Raw genomic sequence first — 21,796 nt, 5'->3', positions numbered from 1 at the left:
TCCTAAGACTCCGAATCGAAATTTGAGTCGACTCCAACGTTTAAGGGAATCGAATACGGGTGTGAAAAATAAAGTAGAGCCTGCTAACATCACACCAACACACGGTAACCAAAAAAAGCACAGAAATACTGAATGTCTATTGGTCAACAAAATGATAGACGGCTAATTTAGCGAATAATAAAATCCGAACAGGGCTCAGCCCGGATGTCTAATCCAATCACAATCACGGAAGGCAAAAAAAGGAGGAGCTTTTTAAGTTCCTCTGGAAGTGGCGGTTTGTTTCAATATGGCGGCGGTTGCTGAGGGAGAAACGGATGCTGCTGGGATTTATTGGATTAATGACAGTATCCTTTCCGCGTTGTTTACGTTTTCGTCGTGTTTTTGTTCGCATATAGTTTAATGATACGGTTTATTATTACAGCTCGTCATGTTTAGGTGTTGTTAATGGTATTCGTTATAAATTTAAAAATGTAGGTTGAAGCAAATCGGTCCTGATGTGTGAAGTGTAAAGTGTGAAGACAACTGCAGTGAAATGTATAAACATTATTATTATTATTATTATTATTATTATTATTAGCATTATTAGTATTAGTAGTATTTTATTATATTACACAATATTTTAAGGATATTTATTTATCTTTAGTGACCTGCAGTTGTACCAGTATCATTGTTTCTGGCATCCTGTAACACTTAGCTGCTTCTCATTGGCTTTTAGTCCAAGTTGAATTAAACTGAATTATTTCTAGTTCCCTACATCATTTATTCCACATTTAGCAGCATTTTGTTCGCGCTGAAAATTCCATTATTGGTATATTAATATAATATTTCAGTCATAAGCGAATGAAAATGTTTCAAATCGATATGTCTTGCCATCTCCACAACAGCAACAAACTCCTTTTGAATACAGAAATCGAGAAAATCTTGCTTAACCGTGAACAGCTTCAGAAGACGAGCAGTCCGTAGTGTTTGTTCCAGGTGAGACATTAAATGAAACAATTAATTAATGTAATAAAAAGCTGTGGAACAAGAGAGACTCTGGTTACGTCGGACAGTTCAGTTTCACAGTTCATTTCGTCTATGCGCCATTGAGACTTCCTGATGTTAACAAAGGAGCACAACATTAAACGTAACTATAAACGGATAAAGTGTACGACGTGTCATTTTTTAATTAATACATTTATAGAAAAACAATCAACTTCTCGTTTGTAGCAGTAACTCCGCTTCACTTTGGGCCACATCACACCACCCTGTCGTTGATTCGTTTCCTATAACAGTACACCTCAAAGTGTTTTATTCCTTACACAATCTTACTTAAGCTTTTTGCCTCGTAGGAAGAGCTCAGATTTAGCGTTGACTCCTTTTTTGTTGTTGTTGTTTCAGGAGTGAGTAAAAAGATGGGTCTGAAGTCGGTGTCCGTAAGCAGTAATGAAAAGAAGGCCAAACCTGCCTTAGACATCAAAAGGAGGACTGGAAAAAAACCGGGCCGAATAACGGATACACCCATGGCGAAGACGTCTTTGCAGAAAATCTCTGAATTTACGTCCAAATCCAAAATGCTACCTCGGGTGTCGGCAACATCAGAGTCGCAGGTGTGTAAAGCGTTTGTTTTCAACTCCCTTTTATTTGTGAACAGTAGAAAATTCACCCTGCTTCTTTTGACTTTTTTTCCAGGACGTCTCTCATAGATTGCACGTCCAAAGCAAGGCTTCCTTGAAGGACCTATGTCCGGAAGACAAGCGTCGCATCGCTAACCTGATTGAAGAGCTGGCTAAGTACAAGTGCTTTTCATACACACCTCTCACGTTTCTCTGGTCGTGTAACACGATCAGAGAATTCACGTTTCTTGGAAAGCAGAGTTACCCGCTGAAGTACCGAGGGGCATCAATTATAAAATCCTTTATGATAAATAAAACTAACGCTCGTCATATCTTTTAAATGAACGGGGGGGGGAGTGTTTCTTTGACCCCGTGACGCTGAACGTGTGTATGAATTTCTTGCACTTGATCTTGGCGTACCCCTGCTCTGCGTAGTCTTCGCTGCTAATCAGATCATTAACAAACTTGGACGGTTGTAACAGAGAATATTTCTAGACCACTGAAAACAGTGTTTGATGTAAAATGCCGTTTTGGACTCGCTAACTAATGTGCTTGTTTTGGGAAGACCTAATCTCAAAAGGACGTCATTTTACTTGGCGGTTTGAAAGAAAATAAAGAAAAATCAGGGGTTAAACAGGTAAAATAGTTTTAAACATAACAGAATGTTAGTTAAGGTGTAAAACATTACGAAGGTAATTATGAAGTTGATTATTTTCCAATAACGGCACATCACAAAGTGTTTTGTTTGTCTTTTACCACAGTAATTTACCAGATTACGTTTTTTAATTAATTAAAGAATGACACGCTGTACGTTTTATCCGTTTATATGTGTTCTCACTTATGTTATAGTGACTAGAAACAACATTCCCTCACCAGCCTGTTTTTTTTTTCTTCTTATAAGTAAATAAGACAAAAATATATCTCATCACTGGACACTTGTCTCCTTGCGTCAATATTAAATAAACGTGTTCTCACAGAAATCTTCACTATATCGGCAATTACACATTTTAAATAAATGTAGGTACAGTATACAAGCGGTAACATATTAGAGAGAGCGCGTGAATGTAGAAATTGCACTACTGTCAGCTGCAGTTATTGAAAATGAAACAACATTTGACCAATCGTGTTCAAACATTCAGCAGCACCGTGTTATTACACTGATTTATGATTTTAAGGCTATGAGTTTGAACATGTATTTTCTTTTCTAAGTATCGTGTCTGATTCGTCCGCCTTGCAGAGTAAGTGAAGAGAAAGAAATGTCTGTGCAGAGGCTCAAAGACGAACAGGAGACGTTTGAGAAAAAGATCCAACAGCTGGAAGAGCAGAATCAACTCATCGTACAGGAAAGAGAACGTATCCTTACGTCATCCAGGTTTGTATAAGCGCAGGACGCGCAGTAGCTTAAGGGTTCTTGTCTGCTAAGCTGCTGACTTTTACATGATGTTGGTCAACTTGTACACTAGAGGGCAGTGTCACATATGAACTAAATGAACAGAGCGAAGTCTTGCAGTTCAGTGTAGTAGAAAGTGGATAGAAGAAGCAAATGACAAAATGCAAACTTTTTTTGTTGTTGTTGCTGATGTCTAATGGCTTTAAAAAAAAAAAAAAATTAAAAGTAGAAGTAATACAAGACAGCATGCATCAAATTTTGCTTTTGAACTTTTATTGAGGTTTGAGGTAGAATTTGCTGATATTGAAGCAGAATACTTGTTGCTGTTGAGGTCATACGTTTACATACGCCTTGCAGAATCTGCAAAATAATAATGATTACACATTTTCACATAACAGATGTTTACATATAGTCCACAAGACACAATACTAACTGAATTTATACAAATGAGCCAGTTCAAAGAACCAGTACATAGGCTCGAATCTTAACACTGTGTGTTTGTGCTTTTATATTTTGTGATAGTTGTTCATGAGTCTCTTGTTTGTCCGGAGCAGTTAAACTGTCCACCGTTCTTCATAAAAATCCTCCAGGTCCTGCACATTCTTTACTTTTCCAGCACCTTATGCATATTTGACCCCTTTCCAACAGCAGCTATATGATGTACAGATCCATCTTTTCACACTGAGGACAACTGAGGGACTCGTACACAACTATAACAGAAGGTGCAGACGTTCACTGATGCTCAAGAAGGCAACTCAATACGTTAAGAGCCAGGGGGGTGTAAACTTTTGAACAGGATGATCGATGTAAATTGTTATTTCGTTTAAAGATCTCATTTTTGTCATTTAGTACAACCCTTCAGAAGCTACATAAGATATTTGTTTCCCAGAAGACAAAATAATGACCGTTTACACCAATTATTCAGGGAAGTATTAATTTTAAAAAAATGCATTTTTTATGATCCCTCTTTTTATTAAAAAAAGGCGTATGTAAACGTAATCTTTGATCAGATGTGTAGATGTGTAACTTACAGTGTTACCAGAGCAACACTTTTTTTTGCTTTTAAAACAGAACCATATAAGTACTTGTCTAACTTATCTCTTAAAATGAAACGCACTGAAATTGACCCTAATTTTTCCCAGATTAAAACTTAGCATATCTGGCTTATTGTGTGAGAATGTTGTACATAGATAGGAAGATTATTTTATTTATTTATTTTTTTTAAAAAATGTGAAATAGTTGCTAGTAGTTTTTTTTTTTTCTTTTAAATTGCCAGACAATGTGTGTGCAATACCTATAACTTTACAGCAGGGGGCAGTGTTGTTTAACCAAACCCTCTGCTAAAACTGCATTTTAAGCGCAGGACAACAATCCAGACTTACCTTGTAGGTGTTATCCATATTTAAATGAAATATAAATGCGAGTTTGGTGTAAGATGCCAGTGATATCTACAGTATGATAGGCTCAAACTTTTGTTTGTATGCTCTCTGAGGCGTAAGGCGTACACATTGTTTGTTTTAACCGGTTTACTTCTTCCAAATTAAAAGACGTAGACTAGCAGGAATGCGAAGGCCTAACCCTTACCAACCCCCCCCCCCAAACCTTTTGACAGCTCATCACTCAGTCTAGTAGTTTACAGCTTCAGATATTTGGCAGCCCCACCATGTTTTGCCACTTTGACATGTGTCAAAGAATGCGGAAGCATCAATTTCGCTCAACGACATGAAATATGAGGAGTAATCACCGACTGGTAAATTGCCCTACTGGCACCAGAGCTCAGAAATTAGCAGCGCGCAACTCAATTAAGTGCACTTTAGTTGGCATTTGCACTAAACCTCAAACCCCATTAAAAAGAGATTTTAGTCTAAGACAAACTACACGAGGGTCTCCTGTGGAGATGGGTTGTCTGAAGGCACCGCAGAGACGCCGGCTTTTCGGGTTGTTCAAAAAAGGTTAAGGGGAGGCGAAAGGCAAACTCATTTAAGGAGACTTGTGTCGAATAATCTCCAGAACAATCAGCTCCGTCTTATCTGCCAAGACCAACGTTATCATGGGGATTCTTCATCTTTGGATTGAAGTGTTTTTTTTGTTTTTTTTAAAAAAATCATTAAATTCTTTGATGTAGGATGAAATTCAAAGCTTATGCATAGAATGAAATTTGAATTTTTATCACTTCGTCTTTGGCAGCCTACGCTACGGATCTGAGCACCAGATTCCATTATAGAGAGAGAGAGAGAGAGAGAGAGAGAGAGAGTGAGTCCTTGTTCCTCTATAAACAAATTTACATGAAGCGCCATAGAAGACACAAAAGGGAAATAGAACGCATTCATCAATATCATTAATCTTCTTTAGGTTTTGGGTGGCAGTGCTTTGAATAGCATTGATGGATGGGAATACTAAAACCGCTTTTGTAATAGTTTGTTTGCTTGGTTATGAGTTTGTTGATTCTCTGGTTCTTTGGGGCAAGAAGACATGAATTAGCTTTCCATCACAAAGCCATTACTCAAGAGTTTTTCATGAGTAATTACTTTTCCACACGTTCCGATAACTGGAAATGACAAACCACATTTTTGTAATAAGTGAAATATAGCTGTCCTGCTAATCAATTTGCATCTCAGCTTATGCGTGCACACACACACACACACACTCGATGACTAGGCTTGCTCGGTACTGAGCTGTTAAAATATTCTCTTCAGCAGGATTTTGTTCCACCTTGAGGCGGATTTCATTATTTCATTTCTGTGCAGGCTGACAGGGGAGTGAATCATGTTGACAGTGCCTGTCTGAAATATCGAATGCGAACTGTGTGTTTTCGGACGGGGGAGGAGACGCCATCGGCCGCGCTTTTTCCCTCCCCTGATGTCGGGCCCGTGAAGCTCACCGCGATTGGCAGGTGACCGGTGGAGTTGCCACGCTGTACGATGCTCTCTGTGTGAGAGAATCTTATCAGTCGCGCTCCACTCGCTCCAGTTGTTGAGAATTCCTGCTGTTAGCGTGCATGTTTACGCCCCACCTGCCTATCGGAAAATCCAAAGACGACTCAGCGAGTGGGGATCGCGCGCGTGTGTGACGTGCTGCATTAACGAGATGAGCCGTGAGCACTCGACGAGCTTTCCATCCTGTTTTAAAACGAGAGCCGTGCTTATTCTCCGGGAGAAAAATCGACAGTTATCTGCGCGTTGTCAGTTATTCCTAGCACTGTATGAAAGTATGACTCGGAATATGTGGAGATGTATACTGCACTATACTATACTAAATAGTACTGAACTATACCATACTATACCTCAGTATTATGAGGGTTAATAATAGATGGCAGATAGAACCGTATAATACTAATGTCACGATATACAATTTAAGTAAAATGTCATGAATTCAGTTAAGAGAATCAGGAATAAAACACTTGAGGGTTTGATGTTCTTGGAAAATAGTCCTCAACAGGGGTGATATGAAATGGCCTGACACAAAATAGTTGATTATTTTCCAACAACAGCATAGCCCAAAGTGTTTAATTCCTCTTATATTGTACCACATCAGTTTGTGTTTATAGTTTGTTTAGATTACAGTTACATGTAATAATGTGGAACATCTGTGAGACAGGTTAGTTCCTGTTATTGCTTATATTATAACGGCTATAAACAGTCATTCCTTCCTCTTGTGGTTTTAATAAGACGAATAAATGCAGCTTGTCGTGTTACTAAGAGTCCGCGAAGCTCAAACTCCTCTGTCCTGAGGACACTTCCATGGCGGGAAAACTTCCTGACTGTTACAAAGTGCTGACACTGGAGACTCCTTCCACAAATGTTGAAATAAGGCCTCCTTATAGGAAGCTTAACCATATCAGTGAGTATATGGTCCATCCATCCATCCATTGTCTATACTGCTTATCCTTTCTTCAGGGGAGTATACGGTTTTCTTTGCTAAATAACAAGCCTTTTTTTTTTTTTTAAATAAAAGATTGAATTAGCTGTTACGTTGAAATGATGGCATATTAATCAATACCTTCTCAACTGTCAGGTTTGAGAAATTAACACCATGCTATGCCTATTTATAGCAAGTATATCAGTAGTATTGGAGGATCTACACAAGCAGCATGTCATTTAAAAAAGAAAACAGCTGTAAATGTGGTTTAATATACTTGAGGCTTTGGGCTTATAAAACATATGCTGTAAAGTTAAAAGGCAGAACCACTGAAAGCTGGATTCGCACGTGTGTGTGTGCGCGTGGACTGGTGACCGAGGGAAAGAAGCTGAGCTGGCTATGTCACGCCGTCATTAGACGGCCCACTCGGCGTGACAGCGGTTCTGCTCCGCATCGGTCCTGTTCTAGCTGCTACAGTGTGTGTGTGTATGCGTGTGCCAGCTTCCTGTCTCCGTGCTTGGCACGGTGCCTTGCCCTGGCCAGCCATACGCAGATGGAGAAGTCTGTGAAGCCTTCGCCTTGAAGAAACTGGTGTCATCCCCCAGCAGTGAGCCTGTTTCTCTGCTCCTTTTCTCACTCGCTGCACTTTTTTACCAAGTCACAAAAGCACCGGCTGCTTAAATTCAATCACGGCTGCATCATCGCCACAAGCCATAACAGACTTCTTTAGTCAGTTAATGTGTGTCATTTACAGCACTTTTTATAGAAAGATTTCAACACGGCACATTAGTTCTTTATTGATTTGATGAAATAAATGAAAGATTGTATGTAAATTATAACTCTCATACGTGGTTTATTTTTGGCTGATCAGATCCCGAATGTATTACACACCCTAGACTGTCAACATGACGTAAAAGTAAACAAAAGTTCTGCCTTTTTCTCCTTTGTGCCTGGTAATTTATGCACTTGTCTCTCCTTATCAACGTTCAGTGGACAAAACCTGGCTGTAGGAAAGCTGATTGGTTTGTGTGGCTGGAAGTGAGCACACTAGTGCGGTTATTCAGTGTGTTATTGCCCCTTGACCTGCGCTTCAGGCTTGCAGCAGCAGTACAAGGAGTGTCAGGAGCTGCTGGGACTCTATCAGCAGTACCTTTCCCAACAGCAGGAGAAACTCAACCAGTCCATCTCCCAGCTGAATCACTCACACTCGCACTACGAGGTAAGCTTGTGTGCAAATGTGATACGAAGTGCCTATGATTTTTTTTTTTTATTATATAAATACAAAGTCTAGTCAGTTCTCACCCGCTACAGGCTGAATGATCAGTCTGGGAGGGTGAGATCTAATGTGCTTTCGAGGCACGTGAAACCAGCCACCGCATCCTTTCAAACTGCTGCTCGTGAAACAGCCACAGACTTTTCGTTTAAATGCCTTGTATTCAAACGTATGTCCAATTTTCCCCCTAGCGCTCACAAGCCATTTCTCCACTTAAGTAGTTTTTTTTTTGTCAGTGTTTGTGGTACATTCTGTATACACACAGTTAGAAAGCTTATAATGGGTTACAAGACGATTAGAAAATGGGACAATAGCACATTATAACACATTATAGTGTCTCATTAAAATCATATTGAGCAGTAGATTTAGAGCGGTAAGACTCCTGGCACAGCCAGACCATCGACTCTCTTATCCTGCCTTTTCTTCTTCTTCTTCTTCTTCTTCTTACACCACTGTAGTAAGAAAGAAAGTAGTTTGTCCTTTGACCTTGGTTGTGAGTAATGCATGTTTTTATGCTCCGTGACCTCCTCTTGAATTAGTCAGCAGCGCACTTCTGTCCTCGAGGAGGCGGACACTTCCCCTTTGCCCCGAGTCTTTATCTCTTGTTTGGATGACCTTGGGTTACTGCACATGCTGGTAGATAATCCATCCACTGCATTCTCAACAGCTCCCTACAGTACAGTGTGTTTATGCTGCATTATTATGAAGTCGGTGGCCATCTCCCGGTCTCTCCTCTTTCCACAGATAGCCAGCAGTGAGAGAACATTAAGCAGAGCCCATAGTGGGAGAGGAAGAGGTGCTGCTGTCAATGGCTCTTATTTGGATCCCCCTAATTCAGGAAGAACAGGGTCAGCAGGTTGTACTCACTCATTTTTAGCTGGCGTCTGTTCTGGGCCATCTCCCATGCCCGCATGCTGTATTGAGCGTGACCAAGGAAGGCATGAGGAAGACGCAGCAGATGTCCACAAGTGTCCACGGGGTGCTTGGAGTGAGTCAGCACATGACACGCGCCCTAAAAGGGATCAGGTGGCCAACGATGCCACCAAGCTGAGAGACTCGTGGCACAGATTGGGACTGAAAAATGGAACCGGATGCTGCGCAGATGAGCCCAGTGAGACGGTGCCCTACGTTGGCAGGGAGGACTGGGAGGAGAAGCGCCAGCGTTTGCTGGTTCAGAAGAAGCAGCTGGAGGCGGAAAGAGAGCGGCTGCAGGCTCGCCTTGCTGAGCAAGAAGAGAGGCTGCTAAAACAGAACCAGGAGCTCAGACAGTCCCGTCTCAACCACAGCAAGTATGGAGAATTCAGAGTTTTTGAATGTCTTCCCCCCCCCCACCACCTCTGGTAACACGGCACCCTCTGCTTTCAGGTTCCAGCAAGAATTTGAGCAGTCTTTTAATGAAATCAGATTTAATGAAGCACCTCACCCCAGTGTCACTGCAGATCCACACAGGTGATATGCACTGAATATTTGTTCTTTAAAAATAGCTCTTATGTAACACTGTAAAACTAAATTCAGGTGCTGTTTCAGGAGGGATTTCAGCATGTGTGTGTGTGAGCAGCAGGCTGTTGTTTCTTGAAACAGATCTCTCTATATCTCTCTCGCTTGTTCTTCATTTGATCCTGCAGCGAAAGAAAATCAGGAGGTCTTCAAGCCTTGAAGGGAAGTGTCAGACAGCCTTTAAATGAAGTTCAACCACAGGAGCACAACCTTCCACAAGCTGAACCCAGACTTTCAAAAGGTAGAATCGGTTTGTGTCGAGAAACGGATCGAGATCATTACACTTTTAATTAATCAGATGCTCTTCTGAATGAATGTTTAAACTGCTGCAGTTGAAAATTTTTTTTTTTTTCCCTGAAGATCTCTCCACAGTTGCTATGAAGGATATGGCCACTTCTCCTGTGCATTCCCAGAACTTCCAAAAGTCTTCTCTACAGCGGGCGTACCCCGTCAGCCATCCCAGAACCCCCGAGTCACCAAAGTAAGCTAAGTTGGTCTTAAGCAACTTGCATACCCAGGTTTAATCCTTAAACATTATACACAGTTCAAATTGGGGTTGAAAGAATGGGTCGCATCATTTTGTTTCATATAGTCATATATTTATACTTCATTCTGCCAGTCACACACCCAGACAAATCCAATAAGCGTTGAATTTTTAAACACGTTTATGTACAAGCATGTCACCATCTGACATTATAGGACGTCTGATTTAGCACCCACTAATGTACACTAATGTGCTTTACTGAAGCTTTTTATAAACCTACAAGGGTGAACAAATCCTAAAACCATTAGCCAGCCCAGGCAAGTAAAAGCTCCAGTGTGCTGCCCAGTCCCATGATTTGGTTGTCCAGAAACTATATTGACTAGGCTAAAAATTGTAGCTACTATAGTGAAGAAAGTAGGGATCAACTCGTCCATGACTATTATCCTTGCATCCTCGACAGAAAAGTCAGCAAGTCGTTGGATAACGTAAGCGGTGGTGTTCTCTTCGCACATAAAAGCCACTTTTTTTGGTCAACATGTTTAACCGCAGGGTTATATACTGTAACAGCTTTTTGCTGCAATTTATTTTGCCCAGTTTTCATTCATATATATATATATATATATATATATTATATATATATATTCATATAATATAATTCATTCATTCATTCATATCAAATATACGCTTTTGTGTTGTGAAAGATAATAGTAAGTACGTTTTTTTACTTTCTCTGGTTGTTGGATGAGAGAAAAAACACTAGTGCCACCAGGTATCTACGAATTTCAAAACAAAAAAAAACTAATACCCCTTACATGTAATCTTAATGTTTCTAATGCATAGGCTACTGATTCACCCACCAGTATTAATAATATTGGAGAGATTTGTTGATTTAAAAAATAAATAAATAACTTTTTGTGTTGAACCCAACGTGCTGTTTACACCCATCTAGCAAAGGCTCATCAAACGAAACGGAGTAAATAGTAAATTACAGCGTTTTCCCTAGAGTGGTGACTTTGAAATGACTGTGAAATGGAAATGCAGTCTTATGTGTCTGCTGGTGTTCTGTGTTCCAATAATAACCAGCCTACGGTACAGCAGGGAGCAACAAATTAGCTTACTTGTTGCTTCACTACAATTATTTCTGCTTCTTTTTGCAACACAGCTCCAGCCCTGATTTCTACAAACCTTGAATTGGACCTGGTAATATTGCGTTGCACAATCTAAAGTTTTTAAAAATATATACGATGGAGCGTTTGCTTTGAGGACTAGTCACTCATTTTCTGTCACATTGAATCAAAGGCAAGGGTTAATAGATGCATCATATTTGTAGTTAATGTGCATCGACATAGCAAAGTAAGCTAGTGCAGGGGTCATCAGCGTGGCAGCGTGGTCCAGACAGATGTGGACCCGAGAAAATATTTCAGTGGACCGAACCGAGTACTTGAAATAAAATACTGTAGTGGATAAATGTACAAAGAAACCTAGCTGTAGGCTGTAGCGACTCTGTTAATCTTCTGTTTATCCAGTGACATGCATTTATATAAATCCGTTTAGCTGCAGGCAGCTCTTCGGCCCGAAGACTAGCTACAGGGTTAGTGAAAGGGATGTGACGAAATGGTTTAAGAAATATTCAAATGTGGAAACTGGACGTTTAAAGATGAATTGTCAAGGATGTATCCATTGTGTCAAATTCAAAACAGATGTCTCTTATCTGTCCAGAGTCCATGGCTCTAATCATCAGTGGTCACCAGTGTGACACAAAATATAACCGCTTTTAATTGTCATATTCATAGCCATAAACACATCGTTAATGGTTTAGCACTGAAGTCGTTCAGTCATGTCAGTTGCTTATCCGGAGCTTTGTAAGCATGGGATTCTATGTCCAAATTGTAGCGCTAGTTTCTAGTTTTATTTCCATTCCTTATTTTTATTTCTCAATCTCAGAAATAATATCTCCTACATATTGCTTTATACACGACTGTAGATTGTGGAAACATGGCTTTGCATGAGCAACACATTTCATTTCTGCCCGTCACTTTGGCCATTCAGCAGCAGAGTGGTTTTTATTTTAACGTTCGGGTAGGGAAAGAAAAAAAATAAATAAATAAATACAGCGCCTGACAGGAGCAGCACTCAACAAGTCCAATAAAAAGACCCATCCGAATAAATGCAATTTAACTAGTGTGATTTTGGATTGAGTGAAAAGAGGAGGGAAGGCAGCAATTCTGTCTGAACAACACAGCAGGACTCCTTTCCCCGCTGCAAAACGGCGAGAGTGTAGCGCCGTGTAAAAGTATTAATTGTGTTTTGTGAAATGTTGCTTCTCTGATGGAGGTTTTCTTATGCTAATGAAAAGAACAAGGGAGTGATGTATGGATGAAGGAAAGAAAACAAAACGAAAAAACTCAGGAAAAGCGGTTTAGTCTGAATGCGGCGTGTGAGATAGTGGAGGAAGTAAATGAAGATTTTTGCCGGCTTGCGCTCAGGCTGACAGGAGCCAAGCTGAGTCCCATTAGCTGGCATAGCAGGCCTCAGCAGCAGGTGTAATTGAACAGAGTTCTCCAGCCCGGGCCACGAATGCACAGCCTTCCCCCCGTTTAATGAGAAAGAGAGAGGCAGAGAATGAATCACTGAACACTAGCATGAGACACACTCGGAGAAAGGGAAGGAAATTCATTACTGTTTCCCTTTAATGTGGAAAGGTAATTAATGTGACAGCGTGTCTTTTTTTTTTTTTTCTTTTCTTTTCTTTCTTTTTCCCCTTCCTCTCTCTCACCCACTCTCTGAACAGAAGTACAGTCTCGCTTAGTACGGCGTCCTCTCAAAAACGTGAAGTATTTGTAAGTCATTTGTAAAGAGTTCTCGCTATTTTATGAATAATACTGTCTTGCGAGCTAATTGCCTTCTCCTTTCAGTAGTATGTATTGTGAATATTTCACGTTAACACATGACCAAATCTTTTCTTTAATAACTCTGACCTCTGTGTTATCGACGAGCGATAAATCAGCCTCATTCGTACACGGTCGAGAATGATATGGACGGTATATAAAGTGAATAAGAAAGTTGAAGGGGTGGGGGGTGGGGGGGGGGTGCATTGTCCTCAACTTACAGACAAGCACAGTGCCTTCGTGGTCAGCGAGATCCTTGAATCCCGAGTAGTTGCTTTACATTAAAATTCTCATTTCATTGTAGTGAAACTGATCTAAAACCCCAGGAGTGCACTGTATGCATGATCAGACTATTGGGAAAATGCCACCTAAAATCCAACTTCAAACCCAAAAGCTTCAGCTGTCCAATTGATTGGATGTAGAAGTTGTAGATGGACAAGACTGATTAATTTGACTTAAAAAGGTTTTTTTTTTTTTTTAAATAAATAAATAAATAAATATATCAGACTAGTCTAATCCTGATGAGGGCTCCGATTCTATTGACATGACCATGCTTAAGCTAACAAGCTGTGTGGAAAGTAAGTTTATTTATAGTCAATAAATATTTTATCGTAGTCCACCGTCCTGGAGCTTCTTTTGCATTATTTAATTGTGAATCTGATTTGAGGGAATCGATGAAGCTTGTCATTTTAAGGGTTTTGTTTTGCAGAGGTTTGTACAGGGAAAAGAAGAAAGAATCCTAGCCGCAGCTCACTTATTAACCGAATTAATAAACTTTTAATGAATTAGTGTTGCTGAGAACTCATGAATATTTTAAATCTTGCTGTTAAAATGAATTATTGCTTTGAAGCAGTTTGTAGTGCATGCACTTAAACTGAGTTGCAACAATTTGATATTTATTAACAAAAAAAAAAATCATTAAATGCATAAACACTTATTTCATTTGAATAAAAAGGGAAATGTAATTGAAGATTTGTATGAGTGCGTCTGCACCTGCTATTGAAATGAAATGTTAGAGGTTACTACAAGCCTGTAGTGATCCTAAAGCCAATGATACCAATGTTTTGTGTACAAAAGCTAGCAATCTGGTTAATGTTGGTGGAAGGCTATATACGGTGGGATAGATTTTGTTTTATGAACATGATAAGCGATCATAAATTACATCTGCTGCCAAATCTACACCGTTATCATGTATTGTTTGTTCTAATCTTTACACCACAGCGCTGTTGAATTCTCTAATCCAATCGGTCCGAAGGTGTTGATTAATTTTCCTTAGCAGCAGCTCGGACAGTAGTTCTAGCTGCAAGGCCAATCACAGGTTTGTATTAATGCGTCAGTTCAAATAATGAGTTATCATTATGATTATCATTTCTAGAGTAACAACTATAGGAACAGCGTTGGGACTTGTATGGTGTACGCGCCATAGAAACAGGCTAAAAAAATGAACGTTAATTTTTTGATACGGAGCGCTATTCTGGGAGGAGATTTTTATTTCAAATTTTTGGAAGGAGTCTCCAGTGTCAGGGCCATGTAACATTCAGAGGTAAAGTTGTAACTTTAAGTTTTTAAACTTTACTGCGATTTGCTGAAAGTTGCAGTGTTTAATTTATTAATGAGCGACACGTCACGCATTTTGACAGATTATAGTTGGATCGAATGTTGGGGAATGTTTGAGAGGCAGCTTAGTTCCTGTTCTCACCTACGCTATAGCTATAGTCATTCTCATTATCATCCATATTCTCTCGCGCTCTCTCGCGCTCTCAAAAAACACAGCCTGTCTTTCTACTGAGAAACTTCTCAGTCCTGACTTTCCTGATCTGGGAAACTTTGTCTGTTTCAAAGCATTTATAACCAAGACGGCTTCCGTAAATGTTAAATAAATGACTCCTAAGCAAAAAAAGCTTCACTGCCTCGACGATTATACGTACAAGTCCCTGTGTATGACCTATTAACATACTAGAACGATGTCCTGAATATTAACCTATCGTTCACGTTCCAGCCGGAGCTACTTTCCTAGACGTGCGATTATGCGAAAATAATGCATACTTTCTGAGTAATCGGATTCGAGCTTACAGCGAGCGACTTTGTGCTGTGGTATAGAAATTGGTAAAGTGTACAATGTGTCGTTGTTTAACAAATTACAACAATTTAAAATGGCAAATTATTGTGATATAAGATGAATAAAACACTTAGGGCTGCGCTGTTATTGGCAATTAATAAACTTCAGGGTGATTACAGTAACTCTGCTTTTTGTGTCATGCCCCGTCACTCCGCCCCCATCGTAGATAATTTTACCATAACGGCACACCTCATCGTGCTTTATTCCTTCCATAGCAACCAACTGATATTGCCAACTTGATCACTGATGGATACGATTTGTCCACACCCGATCTCAGTATTTCACAACAGTTTAAAGATGAGATTAATCAGAAAGCTTGTAATGCAAAATTTCAGGAAAATAAGTCTTTTTGGTGATGTATTTTGGACAGAGCATTCTTGAACTACATTTGTTAGTTGAACTTTTCACAGACAAAAAAGTTTTGGTGAAAAGACCGAGTGTGTAATGAGAGTTTTCCTGCCTGTAGGCTATGCAGTGACTTTCTCTGCACTCTCTTTGCTTTCTGTTGATTAGGATGAAATTGACATGCATTTTTGCCAGTTTAGGATTTTTATTTATTTTTTTATTACTTTTTGGCCTCCAAATGAAAGAAGCGCTCGAGCGTCTCGGACATTTTTAATGAGAACGGTAAAATAACTGGGTCTGAGGACAAGGAAGCTAATAAACACTCTTTTTGTTTGGCTTTACTGAAGCAGAGCGAAAAGCCCATCACTGTGTCTCTCCGAATTAGAGCGTTTGGATGAACGATTTCCTGCCGTCTCCTCAGATAAACCTATAGGGTTTTGGATTAAGCAGGACTGTCTCTTAAGTGACATCAATATCTCATGTTCACTTCCCAGTGCCTCTTATGAAAAGCAGTGAAAGGGTTTGGAAGATATGCATGCCAGAGACATTAGCATTCTTTCCAGCGATATCCTCCTAACCCTGACTTCCCAACCCCTCCCTGCTCAAACTATACCCCTCTTGCCTTGTTATAGATTGTGACCGGCGGTAAGTGATGCATTATTCATACCGGCAATGTCGTCTGTTGATGGATGGCTGTTTGAGAGGCCTGTCCGTTAAATAAATCAACACATAAAAATGCAAATTTTCACATTTCGAGAGGGAACGTGGCCAAAGTCTTACTCTACCAGCCCCCCCCCCCCGGCACTCGGTTGTATTCTCGCTATAGTTTCCCTAAATGTAGATAAATGAGAGAATGCTAGTATGTTTTTTTTTTTTTTGTTTTTTTTTTGTAATTTAATTGACATCTATTTATGGAAAGACAAAATGTAAGTGTATCTCTGAATATAGGTGAGATTGTTATCATTATGGTGATGAATTACAGTAAGTGTGTCTTCTGGACAAGATCACTAACTGTCTAAAAGAAAGATTTCGACCAGGCATAGAGAGCCTTCTAACAACAAGCAGTGGCGATCCATCCTCAAATGAAAGCTACGCAGCAATAAGTAGCTGATTGCATTCTCTAATGTTGCTTTATATTCAGCTAATTTATTTCTATAAACAGTTGTCTATAGGCATTAATATTGTGAAACGTGTCTTGTGTCGTAGCAATAGCCTAAAGCATCATACGTGTATTCAATTTTCAGAAATATGGCAAAACGATACATAAGCTCTCTAAATTGATTGGCCAGAACGGCTCTGACAGAAGCGTAATTCAAATCACAGGATTATATAAATTTTTGCGTGACAGTTCTTATAATGTGTTATAATTTCCTGTACTCTCTACAGGATCTCGCAATTTTTTTTGTCATTGTTGCGGACAAAAATGCTTGATTTTGGTTTTTGGTAAACGAGACCTTTTAGCTGTACTCATGTTCGACGCACGTAAATCGTCGTGGTCCAAATCTGCTGTAATTTTGAAAAATTGCAAGCTCATGCGAAAATTGCGGAGTTTCGTTGATTTTGCATTCATTTCTGCAAGCGCGAAATCCTGGAGGGACCGATTTTTATAGCCATAGCTAAATAGCAAGAACATGTATGGAGGAGGCTGTACATAACCAAAAACTCATTTTGAAAATAGTAAAAACAGATTTAAAAAAATTCCTGTTTTTAAATTTTTTTGTTTGGTTTTTTTGTCCCCCCCGCCCCAAACTGATTTTCTCAGGGAGGGTGCAAGCTATCACGTGCTTCCTCCTAAGCAAATGAAGCCAGCCGACCCCATCTTCTCATATTGCTAATCAGTGTAACGCCAGGGGGTGGCGTGACACTCTCAGAGGAAAGCGCTATCCGCCCACTTCCACATACATGAGCTCACACACACCCACGATTGCCTAGTGTCACCGTGAGAGCAAATATCGTGTTATTTAACAAATCAATAATGTTGATATGGTGAAGTGTTTTGGTTTTTTTCTTTTTATTAAGGAGCTGTTTATTTAACATTTACAGAAGGAGTCTCCAGTGTCAATGCTTTGTAACAGTCAGTACGTTTTCCGCCACAGGAATGTCTTCAGGACAGAGAACTTTGTGCCTACTTTATGGCTACTAGTCTGTATAAATGCACTTGAATTGCTAACTAGCTCACTACTTTTTCACCTAGTCAGACTGGGCAAGCATACCAGAGCGTTTATTTTCCCGGTGGGCTTGCTAATGAATTTCTGATTTCTCCACCCTTGAGAATGTAATAAATTATAGACAGAAAATTATAAATTATAAACAGAGTAGTGCTAATAAGAGACAGGATAAACGTAGGTGCTTGTTTATCTTTTTTTTTTATTATTTCATTATTATTTATTTATTGTTATCCGCACACTGATGTAAATTTATGCTGTTTAAGATTAACTGACAATTATGTGAATATCATAAGAATATTCTGTAAGAATTCATGCTTAATACGTGTCATGGTGTCTTATACTCATCTGACTCTGTTCTTACTGAATAATTTATCAAACCCTCTGACTGACACGTGGAATCTCATTTAGCCTAATCTTTGTTTATTTTATTTATGCATTCTCTCTTCTGAGGAAGGCAAAATCTCATTGACATTCTCTTCACATGCGCAGTTTCTTTGTTTCAATACCCTAGACTTTACCGTTCATCGGTATTCAACAGAACGATTAGCATGTACAAAAGATCCCGAAATTAAGCTAACGTAACATTTCTGAGGTATGCGAGTTAGCTTTGCAACACATATCGTTACACCTTTTAAAAAATTACAATTTTTTTTAATGGAGTTTTTCTATCCTCTCACGCAGGTTGGATTCCTCTCTGATTGAGCTCTTGGATATTTTTAGTCCGATTAGTAATGCGGAGAGAAGCAGAGTCAGCTGGTCTACACACAGGAGTCTCACTGGCCCTCGTCAGCCTCTCGGTGCCGTTCGGCCCGCGCACAGCTCTGTGCTTTCTCCCCGAGGCCAAACACATCCCTCACAGGAAGATCTGCAGGAGAGTCAGATTCTAGAGGACATCTTCTTCATCTGATAAAAAAATAAAATAAAAATCGTCTTCACCAGAACCTTAATGAGAGCACAAAACGCCGCCTAATAATGCACATGGAGCTAAATCGCTAACCATAAAACAACTGTGCATTTATTTTATTTCTAATTTCATTACTAGATTTCTAATTATTTGTTCGTCTCATATTGCTTTACGAGGCCTTTGTATTACTGCCTTAATTGTAAACTTATGCCATAGTAATCATGGGTTTTATTATTTGTAAGTTAAACTTTTTTTTTTTACTCTAATGATAATAAATATGTATTTATTAATTTTTGCTTCTGAGGTCCAAATTAAAGCAGGGTGCACACTTCATGACTTATGCATCCGCCATAACATTAAAACCACCTGCCTATTTATTGTGTAGGTCCCCCTTGTGCCACCAAAACAGCTCTGACCCGTCGAGGCATGGACTCCACAAGACCTCTGAAGTTGTGCTGTGGTATCTGGCACCAAGACATTAGCAGCAGATCCTTTAAGTCCTGTAAGTTGCGAGGTAGGGCCTCCATGGATCGGACTTATTTGTCCAGTACAACCCAGAGATGCTCAATCGGATTGAGATCTGGGGAATTTGGAGGCACCTCAAACAGGGTGGCAGGGTGTGTTATCCTGCTGAAAGACGCCACTGCAGTTAGACAATACCATTGCCATGAAGGGGTGTACTTGGTCTGCAACATTGTTTAGGTAGGTGGTACATGGCAAAGTAACACATTTAGTTTCCTTTTGCTGCTATAATAACCTCCACTTTTCTGGGAAATCTTTCCACCAGGTTTTGGCTGTGGGGATTTGTGCTCATTCAAACACAAGAGTCTTAGTGAGGTTGGGCACTTATGTGAGGTGAGAAGGTCTGGGGTGGCATCGGCGTTCCAGTTCATCCCAAAGGTGTTCATTCGGGTTGAGGTCAGGGCTCTGTGCAGGACACCCGAGTTCTTCAATACCCACCTGGCAAACCATGTCTTCATGGAGCTCGCTTTGTGCACATGGGCATTGTCATGTTGGAACAGGTTTGGGCTTCTTAGTTCCCCTGAAAAAGTGTAATGATACAGCAAGCAAAGCCATTCTCTATACAATTGTGTGCTTACAGTGTTGTGGCAAAAGTTTGGGGAAGGACCACATACAAGTGTGGTGGTTAGGTGTCCACAAACTTTTGGCCATACGGTGTGGTTCAGAATAGATGAAACCAATTCTACAGCTCTCTTCACAAGACTATGCTGGAATAATTTTTTTTTTTCTTTTGCTTTAATGGACATTAACACTTTTATTATCACTTCGCATGAAGTATCAAGGTGCGCTAGACTTTGTAAATCCCACTCCTACTTGCTCCTGAAGGATTTCCTCCTGCAGTTATTGTTGGTATCCTTTTCAAACTAAATCAAATAGAAATAAAAATTCTTGCACTGTGGAATAGTGAATTCTGTTATGACCGGCGCTGTCAGAGCCGTGGGTTGCGCATCACTATCCAGTGCGAGTTGATGCTTTCTTTCCAACAAAACGGCCAAAATAAATAGTGATGTCCTGTAACAGCTTTTGAAAAGACAACTAGTCACCTAGTCTTAATACTTTTATAAATTAGTGGTTGACTAGTAAAAATGAGCAGTTGTGCAACCCCTATCGTGTGTGTAATAAAATCAATTCGAATGAAATCAGTGAATTTTAATGGATAATTTTTCATTTGTGCAGCACTAAATTGTGATGATATTTCTCCATGCCAAATCCCTCTCGCATTTATATTTCAAATTATTCTGTTTATAGGGCAGCACTTAAGATGCACTTAAGGACTGTTTGCGTTTCATTATAGTGTGTATAAGAACGTCCAATTATTTTTCCACTCCTATTTCTACGGCTCATCAGACGTTTTTCAAAACGGAGATATAAAATTTGTTCTTGTGTAACGTGAAATGCATTCGTCATACCAGCACAATAACAGTCGTTCTGGATGAAACACTTACACATTAAAAGTTTATATTGATTGGTTTTAGTTTATCAAAAGTTTTGCACCCTAACTTGTGAAAGTGCGTGTATATTACCTTGATTTGAAGTGGCTGTTGTATACAATCAGCGACTCCAGCAACACATAAAACGAACAAACAGATAAAACACCACGTAAAAAGGCTCGTACACAGCAGGAAATCGGGGAGGCATAACGCTGGTTTATTCTAGACTGTGCTTTATTAATCGGGCTAAGCGGAGACGCATCATTCAGTAAAATTACAAAACAAGAGTCCAGGGAGCAGAAGGAATGCACAGTTCAGAGGTACAGCAGGAGCAGTTAAAGCACTCTGACTGCTAATAGCTCTCATTGGGATAGACTTGGCAATCATTCACACAGAAAACCCAGCACCCTCAAGTGTGCTCAAAATTCTCACAACTTCCTTTTTTTTCTTTTCTTATTGTAATTTTCTTTCTTTCTTTTTTTTTTTTTTTAAAACCATTTGTTGCTTGCCATTTGCTATGCCCTTGTATGAATTTTGGATGTAGGTCGAGAAGATAGCAAGGAATGGCTGAGGAGACAGATGGGTTAGCATTCCGATCAATCGCAGGAGTCACAGGAACTCAAGCGAGCCAGAGCAATTTGCTGGATTTCATACGAATGAAGCCCTGGGGTGGAAAAGTACAGGAAAATCATACACTTAAGTAAAGAAAATTGGTTTTGTGGTAAAAAGGCAGTCAATAAAATGTGTCTGCAATGACATATACTTCTAAATATTTAAAATAAAATGTTAATGATTTAAAAAAGGAAAAAAAAAAGATGACCAGTTATAGTATCCATACAACCTAGTATTAATTTTAAATATTTTCAGATGGTATTGATGAATTTTCTATAACAGTAGCTGCAAGGTAACTATTAATACGCTCTTTTTATTTAAAAAAAAAAGTAAAACAAAATCGTTGATATGGTGAGGTTCTTGTAGGGAGATGTTTATTTAACGTTTATGGAAGGAGTCTCCAGTGTCAGAGTTTCTAACAGTTTTTTATTTATTTTTTTTTTTTATTAACTTCATGAAAAAGAATGTAAGTGATGGAGGAACTAATTTGTTTTGTGGATGTTCCACAACATTAAATGTAACTATAAATGGATAATGGATTTTTGGATTGATTGAATTGTTGGCAAAGAAAAATACTTTAGAGTAACGATCTTTGAGATTTATAGCAAGTCATTGGGGGGGGGGGTGTGTAAGTCATTTTCCATTATTCTCATGGAATGCAGAAATCCTGTTTGTGTATGTGTGTGTGTGTGTATGTATATATATATATAT

At 39.4% G+C, this 21,796-nt stretch overlaps 1 protein-coding gene across 1 annotated transcript; it reads left to right on the top strand.

The window, feature by feature from the left end:
* The first annotated feature begins 77 nt into the window (after positions 1-77).
* On the top strand, positions 78-21,749 carry kiaa1328 (KIAA1328 ortholog). The gene is made up of 12 exons (XM_053648922.1): positions 78-344; positions 940-975; positions 1,381-1,589; positions 1,672-1,772; positions 2,833-2,948; positions 7,938-8,062; positions 8,861-9,405; positions 9,482-9,565; positions 9,742-9,854; positions 9,974-10,094; positions 18,299-19,223; positions 19,309-21,749. The coding sequence occupies exons 1-11, from the start codon at positions 287-289 to the stop codon at positions 18,522-18,524; spliced, it is 1,734 nt and encodes a 577-aa protein (XP_053504897.1). The 5' UTR covers positions 78-286; the 3' UTR covers positions 18,525-19,223; positions 19,309-21,749.
* Positions 21,750-21,796: the final 47 nt, after the last annotated feature.

Source organism: Ictalurus furcatus, chromosome 18 (genome assembly GCF_023375685.1).
Source record: "Ictalurus furcatus strain D&B chromosome 18, Billie_1.0, whole genome shotgun sequence".
NCBI lineage: Eukaryota > Metazoa > Chordata > Actinopteri > Siluriformes > Ictaluridae > Ictalurus > Ictalurus furcatus.
This window is presented reverse-complemented; position numbering and strand designations above follow the sequence as displayed.

Excerpts from the sequence above, each read along its gene's own strand:
- kiaa1328 (XM_053648922.1), top strand. The coding sequence starts at position 287 with ATGGCGGCGGTTGCTGAGGGAGAAACGGATGCTGCTGGGATTTATTGG. Across the intron at positions 345-939 it reads GATTTATTGGATTAATGACA|CTTCAGAAGACGAGCAGTCC; the intron begins GTATCCTTTCCG and ends AACCGTGAACAG. Across the intron at positions 9,855-9,973 it reads TGAACCCAGACTTTCAAAAG|ATCTCTCCACAGTTGCTATG; the intron begins GTAGAATCGGTT and ends TTTTCCCTGAAG.